Genomic DNA, 19,183 nt, shown 5'->3' with positions numbered 1-19,183 from the left:
AGGGGTTGGCCTATAACTCCCTCCGCATTCAGGTTTCTGCCTTGGGTTCCCATAGGGGCAAGTTGTGTGGGAGATCTGTGACCTCTCACCCTGATGTGGTTCGATTCCTGAAGGGGGTCAAGCATTTGCGGCCGCCGGTTCGGAAGTTGTGTCCGGATTGGAACCTTAATTTGATTCTGTGAGTGCTCTGTAGTGTGCACCCTTTCAGCCTTTGAGACGGGTGACCCTGAAGGACCTCACATTGAAGATATTGTTTCTGGTGGCCATATGTTCCACCCAGCAGATTTCGGAATTGCAGACTCTGTGGTGCAGGGATCCTTTTTGCGTATTTCTAATGATGGGTCACATTGTGAATGGTCTCCAAAGGTGGTGTCCTCGTTTCATGTTAATCTCCATGGTGGATCTTCCAGCTTTTCTGGACTGGTCTAAAGATTCCCCGCAGGAGAGGGAACTGCGTCTTTTGGATGTGCATCAGATTCTATTGCGATACCTGAAGATCACTAAATCTTTTTGGCTGTCTGAACACCTGTTTGTGCTGTTCAGGGGCACAAAGAAAGGTGAAAAGGCTTCAAAGACCATGATTCCGCGATGGCTAAGGAGGCCATTAGCTCTGCGTATATTTTTAAGGGTCGCAAGATACCAGTGGGGCTGAAGGCGTATTCTATAAAGGCACAAGTGGCCTCTTAGCAGCGTGTCAGTTGCTATCTCCCCAGTAGATTTGTAGAGCAGCGGTATGGTCCTTGCCTCATATTTTCATCAGGCATTACCATCTGGATGTGCAGGCTCAGGAGGAAGCATCTTTTGGTGAAAGTGTTTTAAGAGCGGGTCCTTCGGATTCCTTCACAGTTTAGGGGTGCTTGGGTACATCCCACTTGTCTGGAATGGTCTGGGTATGAACAGGAAAGGAAAATTGGTTCTTGATAATTTTCATTCCTGTAATACCACAGATCAGTCCAGAGGCCCTCCTCATCACTGCTGAAAGACTGTTTCCTGATAGTCAATGTAAAATGTTTTCAAAGAGTTCTATACGTTGTATATATGTTTTTACATGTCTGGAGGTGACAGAGGCTCCAGCACAGGGGGTTCCAGCCCTGCTTTACCTTTTGCCCTGGAGGGGATTTGAGGTTCATCTTTGCCTTGGGTACTGTCAATACTGAGGGACTGCAGGTGGCCCTCTCGGTTACGTAGCAGTGCCTCATCGTTTTTATTCTCTGCCTCCATCTGCTGGTAGGGATGCAAAACCCACTTGTCTGGACTGATCTGTGGTATTACAGGAATGAAAATTAGCAGGTAAGAACCAATTTTCCTGCAGTGTGTATGGCTGTACTGGTGCAAAGGAGCAAAGCTCCAGTGGTGTGGGGTGTTATAGTACTGAATAATCCTCTTCCTTCTGCTCCACAGTACCCAATCTATAGTTTTAGTTCCCTCATCCAGCATCTGCCTCCAGGTGCTGGATAGGGGACTAAAACCAAAGGTTCTGGATTGGTGTAGCAGAAATAGAGGGAAGGAAATTAACAGGTAAGACACACTTTCTCCTTGTTATGTATGTTTTTACTGTAATCTGCCTAGAACATTTGGACTTGAGCAGGCTATACAATTTTTAAATAAAATAAAGGCATAAACGTCCAGCAGTGTATATGTGTGGTGGTGAGAAGGAGTACAATTTCTGTGATTTGTAAAGCCCAGGCATTATGTTTGTGGAGATGGGAAGGATTACAACTTTCTTACCCTTGCTCTGTGTGCTTTTCTTCATCAGGAATACAGGCCCTGCTCTCAGCGAGCCTCCATATTGTTCTTTGTCCTAAATGATATGGGTCGGATTGATCCCATGTACCAGTTTTCTCTTGATTCGTACATCGATCTCTTCGTCCTCAGTATTGAGAAGAGCAAACGCAGCACCAAACTAGAGGAGCGGATCACCAACCTGAATGATTATCATACATACTCGGTATACAGGTGAGAAGAGAGAACATGGTGCCTGCACCAAACATAACGCATGTCCAAGGAATACAATGTATTAGCCCCACTCTTAAGCAAAACTCCCTTCCTGCAGGCGCTGAGTGACTCTCTGTCAGTGTACACATGGTAAAATTCTGCCCTTCTCTTACAGGTACACATGTCGAGCCCTCTTCGAGCAGCACAAGCTGCTGTTCAGTTTTCAGATGTGTGCCAAAATCCTGGAGATGTCTGGAAAGCTGAACATGGATGAATACAATTTCTTCCTGCGGGGCGGATTGGTGAGTGTGCCAGCTCTGGGCCGTGCTTGGGAAGGATTTCCATTCCCAGGAGCTGTTATGGCACTTTGTTGCATAAGGAAGGCAGAAGCATCACACTCTTCTGCTTGTATTTTTATGACAGGTTCTGGATCGGGAAGGACAGATGGACAACCCCTGCACTAGCTGGTTAGCTGAGGCAAACTGGGACAACATCACAGAACTGGACAAGCTGACTAACTTCCATGGGATCATGAACTCCTTTGAGCAGTACCCTCGGGACTGGAACATGTGGTATACCAGCATGGAACCCGAGACCGCCATGCTACCAGGTGAGACCTGGCCAAAAGGAATAAACAATGCAGCTGTGACTGAGAAGCACTACAGACACACAGGTTGGAATAGCAGTTCTGCCACTGACACTTCATACACTGCACCTCATCACCTTCCCACAACTCCTTCAGCACTCCTTGTGACCTACCCCCAATTACGAGACTTCCTAACTCCTCCATTCATTCCTCCAATGCTGAGTCTTCCTGACTCCTTCACACACTCCTCCAGCACTTACTCCTTCACGCCTCACTCCACATAATGGAGTCACTCCTCTCTATCTATCCCCAGACTGAGATCTCTGGCCATTTGCAGACAGAGTCCTCTAGAACTGTCCCGTGAGACTCATGCCCAGAATAAGGTCTCCCAGGCCTATACACACTGCAGACAGTATTCCCTGTGACTTACGCCGATGCTGAGACATCCTCACCCCAAGCTCCAGCTCCAGCATTCTGACTGAGTAAAGCTTCCTGTGCAGGTTCTGGGCTTCAGGCAAGGTGGGGCAGTGGCAATGTTGTAACAATCTGTGCTATCCTAGGTGAGTGGGAGAACTCGTGCAGCGAAATGCAGCGAATGCTGATCGTCCGCTCCCTGCGTCAGGACCGTGTCGCCTTTTGTGTCACCTCTTTCATCATTAACAACATGGGCTCCAAATTCATCGAGCCTCCCGTGCTGGATATGAAAGCAGTGAGCGATCAGTTAGAGGCAATTGGGGGGGGGGGGGGGACTGGGTTTCGTTTTGGGCAGATCTGGATATGGAAGGGGTTCTGGTGGGACAGGGGACTGCACTGTCTTTGCCTTGTATATGGAGGGCAGAACATAAGAATTAACAATTTACCTGTCTTAAAATGTCCCTCCCTCAATTCCCCCCCCCCCCCCCCAGTGATATGTGTGTACTTGTAGCTGCATTTGGGGGAGCCAAGGTTTTGACTGGACTGGGAAATAATGTGCATGGATTATATTGTCAAATCTATGTGCATTGTTCTCTATGAAAAACCTGCCTACACAAACAGCCTGGTTCCTGTTCATACCCTGGATCAGTCCAGACAAGTGGGTTTATGCATCCCTACCAGCAGATGGAGGCAGAGAAGAAAACTTTCAGGCACTGCTACATAACCAAGCGCGCCACCTGCAGTCCCTCAGCATTTCTCTGTCTCCAGTAGATGACAGAGGTGCAAACCTGCAGTCTGGAATTTCCCCCCCAGAAAAAAAAATATATATATATATTATAGAGAGAAAGTTCGGCTCCCCAAGTTGTTAGGTTCCTTCGTGGGCCATCCCTCAGGTAGAGCAGAGTGAGCAGGGGGTTGGTGATCCCTGGGATAGCTCTGCCCTTATCTTCGGGGGTGGGGGGGGGGGGGGGGTGATAGCCAGTGGTTCTGGTTCCCTCATCCCCTCTGGGTCTCTGTCGCTGACTCTGCCTCTGCCTCCTCCAGGTTGTTGAGGATTCCACTACAAAGACGCCGCTCATCTTTGTGCTGTCTCCTGGCGTGGATCCCACCGGCTCCCTCCTGCAGTTGGCCGAGCAGTCCCAAATGTCGCACCGCTTCCAGGCTCTCTCTCTAGGCCAGGGGCAGGCTCCTATTGCCACCCGCATGATCAAAGAAGGTGTCAAAGATGGTGAGCATGCTCCCCTTCGGGGTCATAGATATCTTCTTATGTGACAACATTGTCCCACTTTAGAGACCAATTCCATGTATGCTGGACCTGTACTTGCGTTCCAGTTTATTTCATTTCTTATATACTGCTCACTCAGATGTCTCAATCCTGACCAGGAATGCAAAATCAATAAAAGAACTTTACAATAAAAACATTACATTAAAATCAACACAATAACAAACAGCCTTATAACTAACCCCCTTTCACAGGTTCTAGCTATAATAAATCTTTTGTGTATTTCCCTAAAGTTCTCCCTTCCTTCAAAAACCCTAAAAGATACAACTTGGGGTTTATAAAGTCCACAATGAATGCAGTCCATCTTTAATCTAAGAGAGAAATTCTCCAAGTCTGTTTTCTGATGTTATGAATTGTATTCATTATATAACTACAACTGGCATTTGAAAGACATTCTTTGGGTTTATGAAATTACTATAATGGATATGTGGATAATGTGATGCATTGATCATTCTATCTGGTTTGTTAAAAACTCTGACCTGATTATTTGAGATTCTAAAGATTAGATAATGCTAACAGAAATTTGTAATGATGTCCTCTGTTTTATATATACTTTTGGATTATACACATTTAATTGCTTCATTTAAAACACAAAAGTTAATATATAAAGGTATCCAGCATGGATAATCAGAAAAATGAATGTCTTAAAGTTATGCATGTATCTTTATCCAGATATGTTCGGCAGCAAACTTATCAGAGTAAATCCTGCTGAATATCCGGATAAAGTTATATGCAAAGCTTTACCTTGATAACTTATCCACTTGCTGGCTCTTGGATTATTGACCTCAAACTAGAAAGCAAAGATCCTTCTGTAGCCACTGTTTTCCTATCAGGACTACACAAGTCTGAATTGGGATCCCACCATGGGACCTTACAGAAACTGGTGAGCACTCACGTCCTTTCTTTTTTTTTCCCTTGGTGGCAGGTAACTGGGTCTTTTTGGCCAACTGTCATCTCTCCCTGTCTTGGATGCCCCAGCTAGACAAGCTAGTGGAACAGCTGCAGGTGGAGCAGCCACACCCGGAATTCCGCCTCTGGCTGAGCTCAAGTCCAAACCCTGACTTCCCCATCTCCATCCTGCAGGCCAGCATCAAGATGACCACTGAGCCACCAAAGGTGACAGGCCATCCCGCCATGTGTCTAAAATAGAGTGCTGAGAGGAAGGCGCTGCAGGGTAGGGCTAAGGTGAATTGGAAGAGCTGTGGGTGGGCGGGTGGGTCTCAGTACTGGAATGGAAGGAGTTGGTGCAGAGCAGGACTGAGATGCATTGGCAAAGCTGTGTATTGGAATAGCATAAGACTTGTCATACTGGGTCAGACCAAGCCCAGTGTCCTGGGTCAGACCAAGCCCAGTATCCTGTTTCCAATCCAGGTCACAAATATCTGGCAGGATCCCAGGGTTAGACAGATTCCAAGCTACTTATCCCCAGAATTAACGGTAGATTTTCCCAAGTCCACCTTAATAATGGTTTATGGACTTTTCCTCCAAGAACTTGTCCAAACCTTTTTTACATGCAGCTAGACTATCATCTTTCACCACATCCTCTGGCAACAAATTCTAGAACTTAATTATGTGATGAGTAAAAAAAAATATTTTCTCTTATTAGTTTTAAATATATTACCTAGTAACTTAATTGCATGTCCCCTGGTCTTTTTACTTTTCGAAAGAGTAAACAACTGATTAACATTGACTTCCTGTTCATGCGGTCACTCCAGTCCCCACCAGTGGGTTGTGCACTCCAACCAGCAGGTGGAGATGAAGAACAATGACACACTCATGTCAGCCTCATATAGCTCATCACAGACATCAGCCAACCAGTATTTCTCCGTCTCCAGCAGCTGGTGGACATGCATCCTTGCTTGTAGACTTTAGCCTGCCAGGATTGAACAGTCTGTTCTGACCATCTATGGTGATAGCTTTTCCTCCCTCCTTCAGTTGAGTCTGGCAGTAAAGGATGGGCGTGAAGTGAAGGCTGGTGCCTTAGCCCTCCTCCTGACAGAGGGAGAGTTCCTGTAGGGAGAGTGCGGTAGGGTAAGGGAACCTTGGGCTCAGCCCTGTTAAGTTGTCTCTCTTCCTTTCCTGTCTGTTTTATCCTCCTCTCCTCTGCCTGCTCCCTGCCGCGTTTTTTTCTGTGGTGTTTGGCTGTCTTACCTGGCTTTCAGCGCGGAGAATAAAGTTTAATAATAAAAACAAATAATAATACTGCATCGGCAGAGACTGCAGCAGTGATGGCGCACCAGGGCGGGGCAGGGATAGAAGACTGCATCAGGCTGCATTGCGTGCAGGGGCCAACGGGCTAGTTTTTGAGCCGGGCTGGAGTGCTGCGGCAAGGAAACCATGCAGCAGGCACCATTTTAAACTTGCAGTACTGCTGCTTGAGGCGCACACGGGGGAGAGATAACGTCAGGAGAGCAGCACGGGAAAAAGCTGTGCATCTGCTCTGCCTGTCATATGCGGGGGATTAGCCCCAGGAGATTGCTGAGCATTTGCCAGAAATGCGTGGAGGCTCAAGGGGATGTCTCTGCAGGGGACTATGTCCCTGCAGAGACTTCAGGAGCTCCAACTTCTCAGGAGGGAAGTGTGGCCACAGCTCCTCCTGGGAGAAGTGAGGCGTCTTCCCTGCCACCCCTCCTGCCAGTTCCCATGGGGTAGAGCTCGGAAGGGGCTTTCCCTACTCAGATCTTTCCGCTGGGTCATGGGTGGAATTTTTGAAAGGCCTACAGGCTTTTTGTAAAGAGCAGGAAGGGTCCCGGGTGGAATCTTGAGAATGCCCACATTAGCAGTCTCCCTCCTCAGGATTGTGGAAGCAGTCAAAGGAGGCCTCATCCCACCTCACCATGGGTAAAGCAGAAAAGGGGACAGCGTGCTGGGGGGCAGATGGTAAGAACACGGATCCTTCAGGAGACTCTTGGGATTTTTGATAGGGGATCCCAACAAAGGATTTTTGGAGAAAGGAGATGCAGAGCCACACAGGATGATGCTTCGGCCCTTTTACAGAGACGAGATGTCGGATATGATTTTACAGACCCTGAAGGCCCTTGATTGTGAGGAGGCTTTGCCTGCAGTGGTTCGGGATCCAAAGAAGAATCCTGTGATGTTTACTTTGCGAAAGGCCTCCTGATTTTTTCCTCTGCAGGAATTGATCGATTTGGAATGAAGCTCTCCTGAGGCTAATTTTTTTTTCAATCATGTTTTTATTCATTTTCCAGTAAGAACAATGCATAACAATGTACAAATAGCCAGTATTCATACTTCCTTAACTAATACATCTCCACCTCTAAGAAGCAAGTGAGGAGTGAGTCTGGCTTTTCAAGCTAAGTAAGCAACCCTACTTCTTACCATCTTTCTTCTAGTTGCTCCAAAGGGAATCCACTTCACGGACTTACTTATGATTGCTTTATACAGTCTTGTGTAGAAGCAGAGCGAGCATCCCAATATCCTTGCCAGATGTTCAGACGCCTATGCTGAACTTCACTCAATTTATGTTTGACAGTCAGAAATTCAAATTGCAACAGTTTTAGCAACCGTGCCTTCCATTGCTCTCTCATAGGTACTGCCGAAGAAATCCAGAGCTCCAGGATAGTCTGAACAGCCAACAGAGAGAGGCTTTCCTAAGGAATGCGTTCTTGTTTTCCGCCAGAGTCTCCATCTGTTTGTCACATGAACCTAGCAGACAAATACGAGGCCCACCTCCCTCAAGCTCTCATCCCAGAATTTAGAAATCTTTGCACATTCCCATAAACAAGGAATAAAAGAACCCTGTCCATCAGGACATTTCAGACATATGTCAGAATCACACAGTTTGGCCAAAAAATAACCAGGTTCGTTCGTTGGCATATACATGCAATGAAGTCATTTATATCCATCACCATTCTCTGCCACAGAGTTGAAATCTTGCAGCAGTCTCAGAATCTCCATTTTTCCAATAGTTATACCTGCCTGCTTTTCCCATCTACCAATTATAACCATCAACACTTTGTCATTATGTGTATTTTGTGTTGCTTTGTTCAGAGATGAGCAAGAATTTCTCTTTTCCCCCTTTTGTCATAAAGATTTCCTGCACATCTGCAAAACAATGACACAAAGGATTTTTCGGGCATAGTGTTTGCACATAATGCTGAACCTGCAGCATAAAAGTCTTTTGAGACCAAGTTATAAATATCCTGCAAATCCTTAAAGCTTTTAATTATATTAGTATTTCCCATGAAATATTGGTGTAGACCTACAATACCTTTATTGCTCCATGTTTGTTTTCTGACCCTGGTAAAAACAGAGGATTACTTTGCAAGGTCAGAAATGGAGTACAGCATTCCGGGTTATGCAACTTTTGTTTACATAAACAGCGCCACGCTGTTCTCCCCAATTGCATTAGTAGACTCTGCCTACATTTAAAAGGTACGTCTGAAGATTTTACTTGAATAATATTCCCTGGCCTATAGGGAAATGCCCATACTAGTATAAAATCATTAGGAGAAAAATAACTGGACCAGCTAACCAGTCCTTTAATGCCTTAAAACACAGGCTAGGTCTTAGTCCCTCCAATTAGGACAGTTCAATCCGTCTTGATTTTTGCCCATCCTTAAGACACTCAAAGGCACCCTAGCCTTATGACCCTCCCTACAAAAATGTCCTTATACTGATTAATAAGAACTAAATCTGATTTTTTTAATCATAGCGGAAGTTATTGCAGAACATAAAGCCATTTCGGCAATTTTTCATTTCTATTAGATGAATTCTCCCAGTCAGAAATAAAGATAAGGAGATCCAATTTTTCAGTTTCTGCTCCATATTCTAAAACAGTGGGGTAATATTTGCCTCATATAATTTAGTTTTATCCCTTGAGAGTATAATCCACAAGTATCTCATCTCCCATTCCACCCACTTCAAGGGGAACTTGTCCTTCCAAGTCTCTTTCAGATTCCCACAGATTTCCATTGCTTCAGATTTCTCCAATTAATCTTCAACCCTGAAAAAGTCCCAAACAAAATCTGATTTCTCGGAACTCCTTCCAACGATACTTGTGGGATAACAGAAATTCAAGGACATTGTCCACAAAGGCCACCACTTTAAATTCTTGAGAGCCTAAGCTAAAACCCTTCACAGAAAGATCTGATTCTATCTTTCTTAATAACGGGTGTATTGATAGGATGTTTAAAAGTGGCAATAATGGACATCCTTGTCTAGTTCCATGATATAGTGAAAGGTCCTCAGACATTTGTCCATTAGCTATTATTGCAGATCTCGGTCTCCAGTATAGCAAAGAATATTCTTTTTTTTTTCATTGATGCCCAAGAGAGGGAAGAATTTCCAGAGGGGTTCACAAAGGTGTAAAGATCTATATAATCCTGCTTCATACAGACCCATTTCCCTTTTGAATTATGAAGCTAAACTTTTCGCTAAAATTATGGCTGATAGATTAAGTCTGATTTTTACAACCTTTACAACCTTAAGGTTAGTCATCATGGCGGTACAGAGAGGTGAGTTTCTTATTTCTCTAGTCCTCTCAGAAGCACCTGGAATAGGTAGTGAATTTGGCCAAGAGCAAACTGCAGCCTTCTCAGGTCCTGGAGTATCTGGGTGTCCGGTTAGATACAGCTCAGAGCAAGGTGTTTCTTCCAGAGTCCTGCATTCAGAAGATCTGGGGGCCGGTCCAAGACCTGAGATCAGCGGTCTCTCTCTGTTGGTATGGTCTTACCTGCAGACACTGGGGTCAATGGCTGCGATGATAGAGGTGGTTTCTTGGGCACGCGCTCATATGAGTCTTCTGCAGATGTCCCTTCTGACCTGCTGGAATCCTCAGTCTCAGGAATACAATGACAATTGACCTTGCCGCCAGAAGTGACAGTTGCTCTGGTGGTTATGCCGGGACGATCTGGAGAAAGGAATGGAGTTGGAGACTCCCGACTAATTGGTGGTCACTATAGATGTGAGTCTACAGGGTTGGGGAGCTTACTGTCATGCGCTAGTAGTGCAGGGGCAATGGGTTCCCAAAGAGACGTCTTTGTCCATCAACAAGCTGGAAGCCTGAGCAATTTGGCTAGCCTTTCTGTAGGATGAGGCCCGGTTGGAAGTGAAAGTGGTGAAAGTAATGTCGGACAATGCGACAGTGGTGGCCTACATAAATCATCAAGGGGGGACTCAAAGTCAGCAAGTCTCTTAGGAAATAGATCGCCGCCTTCTGTGGGCAGAACAGCATTTACTAGCATTGTTGGCTTCTCATATTGCAGAGATCGACAATGTGGGTGCGGACTATCTCAGTTGTCACGAGTTGGATCCAGGAGAATGGAAATTGCTTCCCGAAGTGTTTCAACTCATTGTGAAGCGATGGAGTTGGCATTTTCTGGATCTGATAGCGAGTCGCAAGAATGCAAAAGTGGATTGCTTTTACAATCAGACCCAGGATGTTCTAGCACTTGGAGTGGATGTGTTGGTTCAGTCTTGGCCATGGGGTAAGTTGTTCTATGAGTTTCCACCATGGCCCATGATCAGTCAGTTAATACAGAAGATAGCATGGCATCCAGGCTTGGTGCTCCTGGTGGCTCTGGATTGGCCACACAGGATGTGGTACTCCATCGTGAGCTGGCAGAAGATTCATGTAACGGAAGTACATTCTGTTTTGAATAATGATTATTGGAGGATGCAATAACATTTAGGTGGTTTAGTGTCTACAGTTGGCTTTTGAAGAAAAATACTGGCTGGTTGATATCTGTGATGAGTTATATGAGAAGGGACGTCAGCAAGTTGTCTATCTCCACCTGCTGGTTGGAGTGCACAACCCACAGGTGTGAACTGGCTTGCCCTACTTCAAGGAAAGGAAATTATCAGGTAAAAAGTAAATTCATCTTGTTCCATTCCACTTATTTTATAGACTTCTATCGTATCTCCCCTCATCCATCTCTTTGACATTTGACATTCTGAAATCGGATTTAAAAAAAGCAACTGTTCATAATTCAGTAGAACTGAGGATTTGCTTTACTGGTGATCTGGAAGTTAACTGGTGGAGACCTGGCTTCCTTTCTCTACAAGGTTCATTCTTGATTTCCTCTTTCTACTGGCTTTGGCTGCTCCAGGGTCTGAAGGCGAACATGACGCGTCTGTACCAGCTCATCACTGCCCAGCAGTTCAGCCGTTGCACCAAGCCCCAGAAGTACAAGAGGCTGCTCTTCTCACTCTGCTTCTTCCACAGCGTGTTGCTGGAGCGCAAGAAATTCCTGCAGTTGGGCTGGAACATTATCTATGGCTTCAATGACTCTGACTTTGAGGTGATCTTCCTGTGAGAGATCTGTGTCCTTCTCTCTGATGAGAGATTGATATCCTTTCTCTTATCCCTGCAAAGAATCTGTGTCCCCTTTCCTCTGTATGTAAGAGATTTATCCTCTTTCCTCCCCCTGTGAAGAATCTGTGCTTTTCTTCTCCAAGGACAAGCAGGATAGCAGTCCCCACAAATGGGTGACATCAACAGAACCCAGGTCAAATCTCTTCCTTAAAAGCTTCTAGAGCTTTACTCATGCCCTCACTGAGCATTTGCAGGATAACCTGCATTAGCACCGTTGCCCAGGATCCCTTCAGTTCATTTTTGTTTGCAGTTCCCCATGGAAGCATTTTTTGTCATGGATCATTTTTTTCACGTGATTTAGCAGTTTTCAGCTTTTTTTGTCATGCAGGCCTCCTCAATTGTGCTCTTTTTCACTGTGGATAAGCAGGATAACATCAGCCATATAAGCAGTTGATTATCAGGGACTGACTGGGACATAGGCAGTCTTGAAGCAGTACTACATGCCTTAAGAGGCAAACTCAGGCTCAAGCACAGTGATTCAATGTTTATAACAAAGTTTTACTCAAGAGAGCATGTAACAACCATAACAAGATCCTGGGCTACATTATGCAGGAGAAGAATAGATGATACAGGATAACGCAAACAGGATTAAAAGCAGCACTTATAGACCAAGCTCCAAGATTCATGATTTTGTTGTGCTAGCAGAGAGTCTCTGCTGGCTCAGGGTTTAAACAGGGTGTGCTATCAGGGTCAGATCTCCCTTTAAACCACTGAGGGCTTCGCTGATTGTATCCCAGCCTTAAATACCTGAAGGGTAGGAATAATACTGCTCTCCTAAATCTCTACAGCTAGTATGGCTCTGTCTGGTACGGCAACCGCCCACTGTCCCCTCTGCTACCACTTCATGACAGTGATGTCATAAAACCTAGATGGTTTCTGAGCATGCGCTGACCTTCCCGTACGGCTGCCTGCCACACAAGGTTCATTTCTTCGTGGACAAGCATCACAATTCAACCAAACAGTATGGCTGACATCATCCGACGACCCCAAGTAAGGCTTTGTCTTCCTTATAGCTCAGAAAGTTTACATTTTGCTTTCTCAGCAGGCATGTCCTCTCCTCAGTCTGTTTTTCCACTCGCAAACAGTCAATGATCTATCCAACACGTCACTGCAAAATATCTAAAACAAAAAAAAAAGGCTTTTGAAATGTCTGACAAGACACAAAAAAAGGCAAAAGTCCTTTCAAGGCTTGTGAAAAATGTAGGCACAAAATGTCAGTTTCAGATTTACATGACATTTGCCTCAGATGTCTTGGACCAGACCATGATATGGCAAATTATGGCCTTTGTCACAAAAGGTCCCCCTAGACCCTTGCATTTTGTGACCTCAGACTCAAATATGAGCTTTCAAGCTTGTCAGAACATAGTAAGAAAAGAGCTTCATCCCATCACACAAAGAAATGCTACCAATCATCTTCAATGGATTCCTCACTGACTGGACCCATCGGTGCCAAAACATCATGGTGCAGAATCATCTGTGCCCGTAATAGCAGGAAAACATCATGGCACAGGTACACCAGGACATCCTATTACAGAAGAACCAACACAAAAACACAGTACTGAAACATCAGCACAGCGGCTTCATGGCGGTGATGCATCAATGCCGAAACATCATCATGGCACTGACACATCGGCACCTAGACAGGGATTGTCTCCCACCAAGACAGACAGACTCGATAAGCATTCATCATCACATGGTAGTTTGGGAACACCCCCAGTATTGGAAGTGGAAGAAGAACTGCCCACAAGTAGCAAGCAGCCAGTGCTGCTTTTGCCCCCTTTACCGGAAAGCCATTCCTCCTCCTAAAAATTACGTATGGATTTCGTGAAAGCTTATATGAAGGAAAAGCCAAAAGAGAAAACTTCACAACGGTGTCCAGTTCTAGAAACGTTAGATGAACGTTTGAAATCAAAACTTCCCACCATCATGATTTTAAACATTAAAAGAGGAAACAGAAATTGAATCTGCTGAATTTTTTTAACTTTTTGTTTATTAAGCATTTATATAAACAAAGCACATAACCATTACCTTGTAAAGCAATGGAAAATGGAAAAGATCAAATAAAGAAAAACAATACAAAGAAATTATACATATCATCCTATTAATACTAAACCATTTTTTGGCAAAGAAATAAAAAATGAAGCAAAATAAAACAGAGGCGTATAAAAAGGAAAAAAAAAAAGTATGTAAAGACCATAGAAACACTGATGATTCACAAAGTTCATATGCTTCAAAAGACTATGACTGGGGGGCTCCATTCACCAATTTTTCTCCAGAACCATTAAGTACCTGAACGTAATCTGCAAAGTGGAATATAAAAATCTAAATTAAAAAAAAAAAAAAAGTTCTATGCCACCGGAAGATACAACATATCCAGCGTTCTTGCAGAAGATGTCTGCCATACTTTTCAAACTGGAGGAGGAAGGTGCAAAAACAAGAAATAACCGGAGTCCTGAAATTCATTCAACCACCCAAACAGGTCAAAGCAGTTCCTAATACATGAAGCCTTGTTAGAAGTGCAGACAAAAATGTGGAAAACACCATAGTCCATTGCACCAGTAGCTAAAAATATAGAGGTCCATATTCAAAAGCATTTAGCCGGCTAACTCAGAAGTTAGCCAGCTAAATGAATATTTGGGTACGTATCCAGCTAAATTCTAGCTACCTAATAAGTTCGGAGGTTAGAATTTAGCCGGCTAACGGGCCGATTCAGTAAAAACGCGGGAGAGCAGACGAGCGCCCGCTCTCCCGGAGCGCGCACCGGCCACTCGCCGGTGCGCGCGATTCAGTATGTAAATTAGGTGGTGCGGTAGAAATGGGCAAAAGAAGGCGCTAGGGACACTAGCGCGTCCCCTAGCGCCTTCTTTTGACCCGGAGCGGCAGCTGTCAGCGGGTTTGACAGCCGACGCTCAATTTTGCCGGCGTCGGTTCTCGAGCCCGCTGACGGCCACGGGCTTGGAAACCGGACGCCGGCAAAATTGAGCGTCCGGTTTTCGGCCCGACAGTTGCCAGCCCAATTTAAATTTTTTTTTCTTTTTCTTTTTTTACTTTTTACACCCTTTGGGACCTCCGACTTAATATCGCTACGATATTAAGTCGGAGGGTACACAGAAAAGCAGTTTTTACTGCTTTTCTGTGCACTTTCCTGGTGCCGGCAGAAACTAGCGCCTACCTTTGGGTAGGCACTAATTTCTGAAAGTAAAATGTGCGGCTTGGCTGCTCATTTTACTTACTGTATCCCGCGGGCATACCTAATAGGGCCATCGACATGCATTTGCATGTTGAGGGCCCTATTAGGTGCCGCGGGTTGGACGCGCGTTTTCCGCCCCTTACTGAATAAGGGGTAAGGGAAAACACGCGTCCAAGGGCAGGTTAACAGTGCGCGAAGCTTGCTGGGCAGACTGGATGGGCCGTTTGGTCTTCTTCTGCCATCATTTCCATGTTTCTATGTATGTTTCTATCCCTGATCATGGAGTCAGCAATGAAAAAAGTTTGAAAAAAACCCCCTCAAATTCCCCACTAGGAAAAGATCCTGGATTACTGGATAAAAGTGAGCAATAGAATTTTCCAAGGAGCTACACTACAAGCAAGAATAGGAACTCATCAATTAGAGATGGTCCCATTCCAGTACAATAACTTGCAAAAGCTTAAAGATCTCACAAAATAACTACCAGAAGAATCAAAACTCTTCAGTGAAGTAATGACAGAAACAGAGGTTGTACAAAACACATCATGACCTGCTCCATTTATGGCTCCTTCAATACTGCTTTAAGAATTTCAATCTCAGCCATACCAGCAAAAAGACTAGCATGACTCAGAGCTTCTAGTCTGAGAGAAAATTTACATGAAAAAATAGCAAATACACCATGTACAGGCTAAAATGTATTTGGAGAAAAAGTAAAAAAAAATGTGGAAGCAATCAAAGATCAAAATACAGTGCTGCAGTCTCTTTCCACATCGCAACTAGACACTTCATCATAAAGAAGATACAAAAATGAGCCTTACAAATCCCATACAGTTACTCAACCTATATCCTTATTACAGACAGCAACCTATAATACTTAAACAACTCCAACAGACTTCTCTGCAAGGGCAACAACAAGCAAGACCAAGAACAGTGATAGCAGAGGCGAGGGCAGCAACCTCCACAGAGACCTACTTCCGGATTTTGACCTGAAGAGAGTCAACATTCAAGACCCATTCCCACAATTTCCTGTAGGGGGAAGTCTCCAATTTTTCAAGCAGCAATGAAGTCTAATTACTATCGATGAATGGATATTACCCAAACTTTGAGAATTTGCCTCAAGAGAATGCTCCATATTACCAATATCATTCGTTCCAACAACTGAAGATTCTTAAATGAGAGATACAGCCCTTACTAGATTCATAAGCCATTCAACCTGGCCCACAAAATCAAAAGGGAAAAGGATTCTATTCAAGATATTTCCTAATCCTGAAAAAATAGATTTCCATCCCATATTGGATCTCAGAGAATTAAACACATACCTCAAATGAGAAAAATTCCAAATGAACACATTGAGTATGATATTTCCGCTATTGCAAAAAGGAGATTGGTTCACTTCCTTGGATCTAAAAGATACTTAGGCCTACATCCAGATCAACAAAAAACACAGAAAATATCCAGGGTTTGCACTGGAGGATCAACATTACCAGTACAAAGCACTGCCATTCAGAATAGCAGCAGCACACAGATTGTTCAAATGGTTACTCAGAAACAAGTCAATACAAATTCCAACAATCAGATGGCAATATTTTACATAAAATATTTTACAATATGGAACCTGGACTATAGCAAACAAGATGCAAATCACAGCAATCTACCTTCCAGGAAAGGACAACTTACTTGCCGACAAGCTAAGTCATCAGCTGCAGCCTCACAAATCATCCCTCAGTAACCGCATACTGAAAAACTCTTCAAAATAAGGGGAAAACCAATTGTGGATTTTTTTTCTCATCTCCACACAATCACAAACAACCTCATTTCTGCTCAGGAAGACCATCCCCGAATGTGGAAGCAAGAGATGATTCTGACTCCATGTAACAAGTGCAGGACCTATGCTTTTCCACCAAGTCCACTGATTGCGAAAACAATCCTAAAGCTGAGGAAAGCCCAGAGAAACACCGATTCTGATAGCTCCATACTGGCCGTGTCAACCTTTTTTCCCATGGCTACACAGAATAGCCTTAGTGCCACCAGTAAGATTACCAAGTTTTCCAAGCCTCCTAGACTCCAATCCTTTGGCTTTATTTTACTTAAACTCTTGCTTGGCACCTCTGCACCTTTTGTGCTTGTGATTCGATTAAGGTTAGTGAGAAGAGTTCCAGTACTGTTTGAAAACAGTTTTTGCAGGCGAGTCTTGAGAGGCCAGCGTGAGCATGCTGAACCAGCTCACAGTCTCATGGGCCCCCTCCCAGGCAGTGAACACATTGTATATGCTTGGAGGAGACATAAACCCAAAGCCTCTTCCTCGGTCAAAGTTAGAAAAAAAAGACTCCTGCCAAATATTAAGAATGTACAAAAAAACTTTTAAAGAGGAAGTTTAAGGAAAAAAAAAAAAGAAAATTGTGAAGATAACTAAGAAAGAAAATAAGAAAGAACTTGAGGGAACTTATGTGCTGTGAGCAGCTGCTTCTGAATACTGCTGCCCAAGAAAAGAGACTGAGGGACTTCCCTGAAGGCTGCTTAGTGCAGCACCTGCTGCACGCATGCAAAGCCTTCTAGCCAGAGAGCTGCCGCTCTTCATATATTATGTTGTGCAATGACGTCACCCACATGTGTATCTGTTCATCCTGCTTATCCATGGAGAAAGCAATGTTTCTCACCTGTACCAGGTCTACTTTAAGGACAGCAGGATACCGGTCCACACAAATCCACATTCTTTCCTTAGGAAGCCTAAAGCTTTATAGAAGACTGAAAGGGGGCCCTGCACCATGGTGAGGACACAGATCATCCTATAAATGCTCAGTGAGTACATGAGGAAAATTCTAGAAGCTTCTAAGGAAAAGCTGTCCTTGGGGAATACTTGTTATATAGGTAAGCTACCTTTTCTTTCTTTACCTGCAAGGGATCTTTCTGTTTCCTGTAGGGGATTTGTGTCCTTTCCATCTCTTTCTCTCCCAGCAAAGTATCTGTGTCTTCTCTCCTCTCCTGGAGAGGAGCCCATGCCATTTCTTCTCTCCCTTTCACAAGACTGAATTTCCTGTGGCTTGGAAATGCACACCCCAGCCTTTTCTTCTGATTTTTACCCTCCCTGCTCTAGGTGTCAGAGAATCTATTGAGCCTGTACCTGGACGAATATGAGGAGACTCCATGGGATGCCTTAAAATACCTCATTGCGGGAGTCAACTATGGGGGACACGTGACTGACGATTGGGATCGTAGGCTCCTCACCACTTACATTAATGACTACTTCTGTGAGCAGGCCCTCACCACCAACAACTTCAAGTAAGAGCTGGCAGAAAGGGAGGGTAGTAGTGCTGTCAAAAGAGAGGGCTGCTTTTATTCAGCCACTCCCAGCCAAAAAGAGAGAAGGGCATTGCTTTGCTGATCATCCTCAAGAGTTCCATGCAAACTTACCCATCTGAAACGGGAATACAGCACAAACAATTGCAGAGGGAGACTCAGGGAAGATGATTTTCAAAGCCACAGAATGGGAGCCACATAATCAAAGTTACACACCTCTTATTCCAGATAGGTATGAGGGGAGAAAAGAGTAGATTGTAACCAGAGTCCCCCCACTCCCCATCATATCTGTTCTCATCCTGGAGAACATCCAGAGTTAATGGTGTCTGTCTGGGTTTCAGGCTGTCGGTGCTGGACACGTATTACATCCCAAAGGATGGCTACCTGACCGCCTACAAGGAGTACATCAGCATGCTGCCTGGCATGGACCGGCCGGAGGCCTTTGGCCAGCACCCAAATGCTGACATCGCCAGCCAAATCACAGAGGCCCGCACCCTCTTTGAGACGTTGCTGTCGTTGCAGCCGCAGATCACAACCAGTGGAGCCGGTGTTCAGACCCAAGAGGAGAAGGTAAAGCTGCCTGGGTTCCTCCATTATCAGCTTGGGCACTGCTGATGCAAAACCCACAGCAGAACTAATCATTTCAAGTCCCAGCTACTGTATGTCCTTCTCTCCAGTTACATAGGAGGGGGAACAAGAATTAAACCATTCAAACATGGTCTTTTCTTGCAGTTTACCCCAGCCTTTTTGGAAACCTGATGTGACCATATCACCACTGTTAGGGCTCTAACCACTGCTCCCTACAGGTCACCCCACGATTAAACCCTAAGAACCCTCTGGATTTGCTTTGGGCCACTGGGCGTGGCCAATAATATGTTGAATAAATAAATAATCCCTGGGTTAACAGTTAAAATCCTAACAGTAGCGCTATGACTACATGGGGTTAATCTTAGGTTAAACTGATTTTCACTTATACATACCTGGATTTTTCCAAAGGCACCAATCAGTTTAAACAGATATTCCCCCTAATTTTAGGTTGATTAAAAAGTTGTCTCAGAGCTGCAGATGCAGCGTTCCAAGGCCTCTCTAGCCACATCTAGAAGCCAGTGTGGCCCAACGTGTTTCAAGCCCCACCCCCCCACCAGT

The 19,183-nt window shown here is 44.6% G+C and overlaps 1 protein-coding gene across 2 annotated transcripts in view; it reads left to right on the top strand.

Moving 5' to 3' along the window:
- The window catches only part of DNAH2 (dynein axonemal heavy chain 2), a 392,322-nt gene that overhangs the window by 340,826 nt on the left and 32,313 nt on the right, over positions 1-19,183 (top strand). For both annotated transcript variants that reach the window (XM_029581921.1, XM_029581922.1), the window contains 9 exons: positions 1,757-1,956; positions 2,111-2,237; positions 2,359-2,545; positions 3,082-3,230; positions 3,980-4,163; positions 5,143-5,333; positions 11,288-11,479; positions 17,835-18,019; positions 18,379-18,607. In XM_029581921.1, the coding sequence (XP_029437781.1) occupies positions 1,757-1,956; positions 2,111-2,237; positions 2,359-2,545; positions 3,082-3,230; positions 3,980-4,163; positions 5,143-5,333; positions 11,288-11,479; positions 17,835-18,019; positions 18,379-18,607 (1,644 nt within the window). The remainder of the gene's footprint in view (positions 1-1,756; positions 1,957-2,110; positions 2,238-2,358; positions 2,546-3,081; positions 3,231-3,979; positions 4,164-5,142; positions 5,334-11,287; positions 11,480-17,834; positions 18,020-18,378; positions 18,608-19,183) is intronic.

Source organism: Rhinatrema bivittatum, chromosome 16, assembly GCF_901001135.1.
Source record: "Rhinatrema bivittatum chromosome 16, aRhiBiv1.1, whole genome shotgun sequence".
NCBI classification, from domain to species: domain Eukaryota; kingdom Metazoa; phylum Chordata; class Amphibia; order Gymnophiona; family Rhinatrematidae; genus Rhinatrema; species Rhinatrema bivittatum.
This window is presented reverse-complemented; position numbering and strand designations above follow the sequence as displayed.